We start from the raw sequence: 2,103 nt of genomic DNA, 5'->3' as shown, positions 1-2,103 counted from the left end.
ATGTGCATAGTGGAAAACTGATATTATTTGTCTAATCAGGCACATATAACTATAACCAAAACCCTGGCAGTGTGTCTTTTGTGTGTGTGGGTGTATATATGGTTTAATATATGGATAACTTTTATTATGGGATTTGGGGGCAGCAAAAAATAATAATGTGGGCCCACCTTATCCAAACTGGGGAAGGCTTTGGCTTACCATGGATGCATGGAGAATCACTCATTCATCTTGGAGAGATTTGTTTTTCATGTAGCCTAGCCATTGTTGGCCCTGAGCCCTGACCAAGTAATATTTCTCTAAATTTGCAAATGTAAGTATTAGAAACAAACAACTAGCACATTTCAGGATCAAGAACTTGACGACAGGGTGGAGACCTTTATCTATCAGTCCACTTTGTTGCATGTCGGTGGTGATGGTGGTGGTGGGGTTATTTTGAAAAGAAGTTAAAAACACTTCCGTTTTTGTCTTGGATAACTCAAGCTGACAGTCGGTCTTGTCGAGCCTGAAGAGGAGTGGAGCCAGGGATCCCGGCTACCAGGAGCCTCTCTGCGCAGTCCTTATCGTGCAGTGTCCAAACGCGAGGGAGAAAACAACATGACGACTCTTGAATTCCTCAGCTTATCCTCACAACTTCTCCCAAAACAGGTTCCCTTCACTGAGTAGAAAAATAGTGGGGAAACGGTGTTTGATAACTGTTTGTTTTTCCTTTTAAACGTGAAGTGGTGTTGCATGTGGCTTTTGCGGTATCCTAGTCTACTTTTTTCCCCACATTATCAGCGTGGAACATCCTGCATCTGCTATCGCCCTGGCAACCAATCCTGCTCTCCATCATTCTCCAGGCTTCATCCCTGACCATTACCGGCAGGCTCCGAGAGACAAAACCCCGATTTTTCACGTTTGTCCTCCAAGTGGAAGCAGCTTGTTCATGGACAGTCCTTGAAATCTCTTTTCTGTTTTATTTATTACAAAACAGTGAGGTTCATGTGTCGGAGAGCTCTTTTCTCTCAGCACCAAAATGCCTGTGAGACGCGGTCATGTTGCGCTCCAGAACACCTACCTGGACACTATCATCAGGAAATTCGACGAGCAAAGTAAGTGCACGTGAAATGAGTTAAGTTATGGCCGTGTGGCAAAGTGCGGACACAGTTGGACTCATCATGGTGATTACAAAACACACACACACCAAACACAAAACAGCATTTAAACATCCTACATGACCAGAGTCTTTTTGCTTAAATATGTAACATCCTACATGACCAGAGTCTTTTTGGTTAAATATGTAGGTAACGCTTTATAATAACTACACATTATTCCTCCGTACTTAATTAATGATGAGAAAAGCATTAATTAAGCATGACTCGTACTTAATAACACATTCACTAACGATTTACTCCTGGTGACTAAGGTCATGCATAAGGTCGTTATTCGCTGTTTATTCATACTTAATAAAACATGAATAGATGATTTATTAATACTGCAATGCATGAATATGTCAGGGAGTTGTTAATTGTTAGTTACTGTTTTTTGTGATCCCTTCTAAAGTGAAGACTGTTTATGGTTTATTAAGCATTAATTAATATGTAAGAAAACCCAAACGTGCCTCAAGCTCTTAATTAATTAATATGTAAGAAAACCCAAACGTGCCTCAAGCTCTTAATTTAATGCTTAATAAACCATAAACAGTCTTCACTTTAGAAGGGATCACAAAAAACAGTAAATAACAATTAACAACTCCCTGACATATTCATGCATTGCAGTATTAATAAATATCTATTCATGTTTTATTAAGTATGAATAAACAGCGAATAACGACCTTATGCATGACCTTAGTCACCAGGAGTAAATCGTTAGTGAATGTGTTATTAAGTACGAGTCATGCTTAATGCTTCTCATCATTAAGTACTTATTCATGGTTAACTAAGGATGAATAAGGTGTAGTTATTACAAAGTGTTACCCATACTTTTATTGTGATGGTAGAAACATGATTCTTTTATTGAAATATGAAAATTTCACTTGCTGTGATTGCAAAACAAGTGCATTTGTTTTTGCTTTAACTGTGCACATGTAACTAATCTGTATAGATAATGCATTTTCTACGTGCT

The 2,103-nt window shown here is 38.5% G+C and overlaps 1 protein-coding gene across 2 annotated transcripts in view; it reads left to right on the top strand.

The window, feature by feature from the left end:
• Nucleotides 1-487: 487 nt before the first annotated feature.
• kcnh6a (potassium voltage-gated channel, subfamily H (eag-related), member 6a) overlaps nt 488-2,103 on the top strand; it is a 36,395-nt gene continuing 34,779 nt past the window's right edge. For both annotated transcript variants that reach the window (XM_020605430.1, XM_020605431.1), the window contains exon 1: nt 488-1,091. In XM_020605430.1, the coding sequence (XP_020461086.1) occupies nt 1,016-1,091 (76 nt within the window). In that variant the 5' untranslated portion in view covers nt 488-1,015. The remainder of the gene's footprint in view (nt 1,092-2,103) is intronic.

This window comes from Monopterus albus, unplaced genomic scaffold, assembly GCF_001952655.1.
Source record: "Monopterus albus unplaced genomic scaffold, M_albus_1.0 scaffold70.1, whole genome shotgun sequence".
Classification (NCBI taxonomy): Eukaryota; Metazoa; Chordata; class Actinopteri; order Synbranchiformes; family Synbranchidae; genus Monopterus; species Monopterus albus.
The sequence above is the reverse complement of the archived record's forward strand: the minus strand, read 5'-3'. Positions and strand labels throughout refer to the sequence as shown.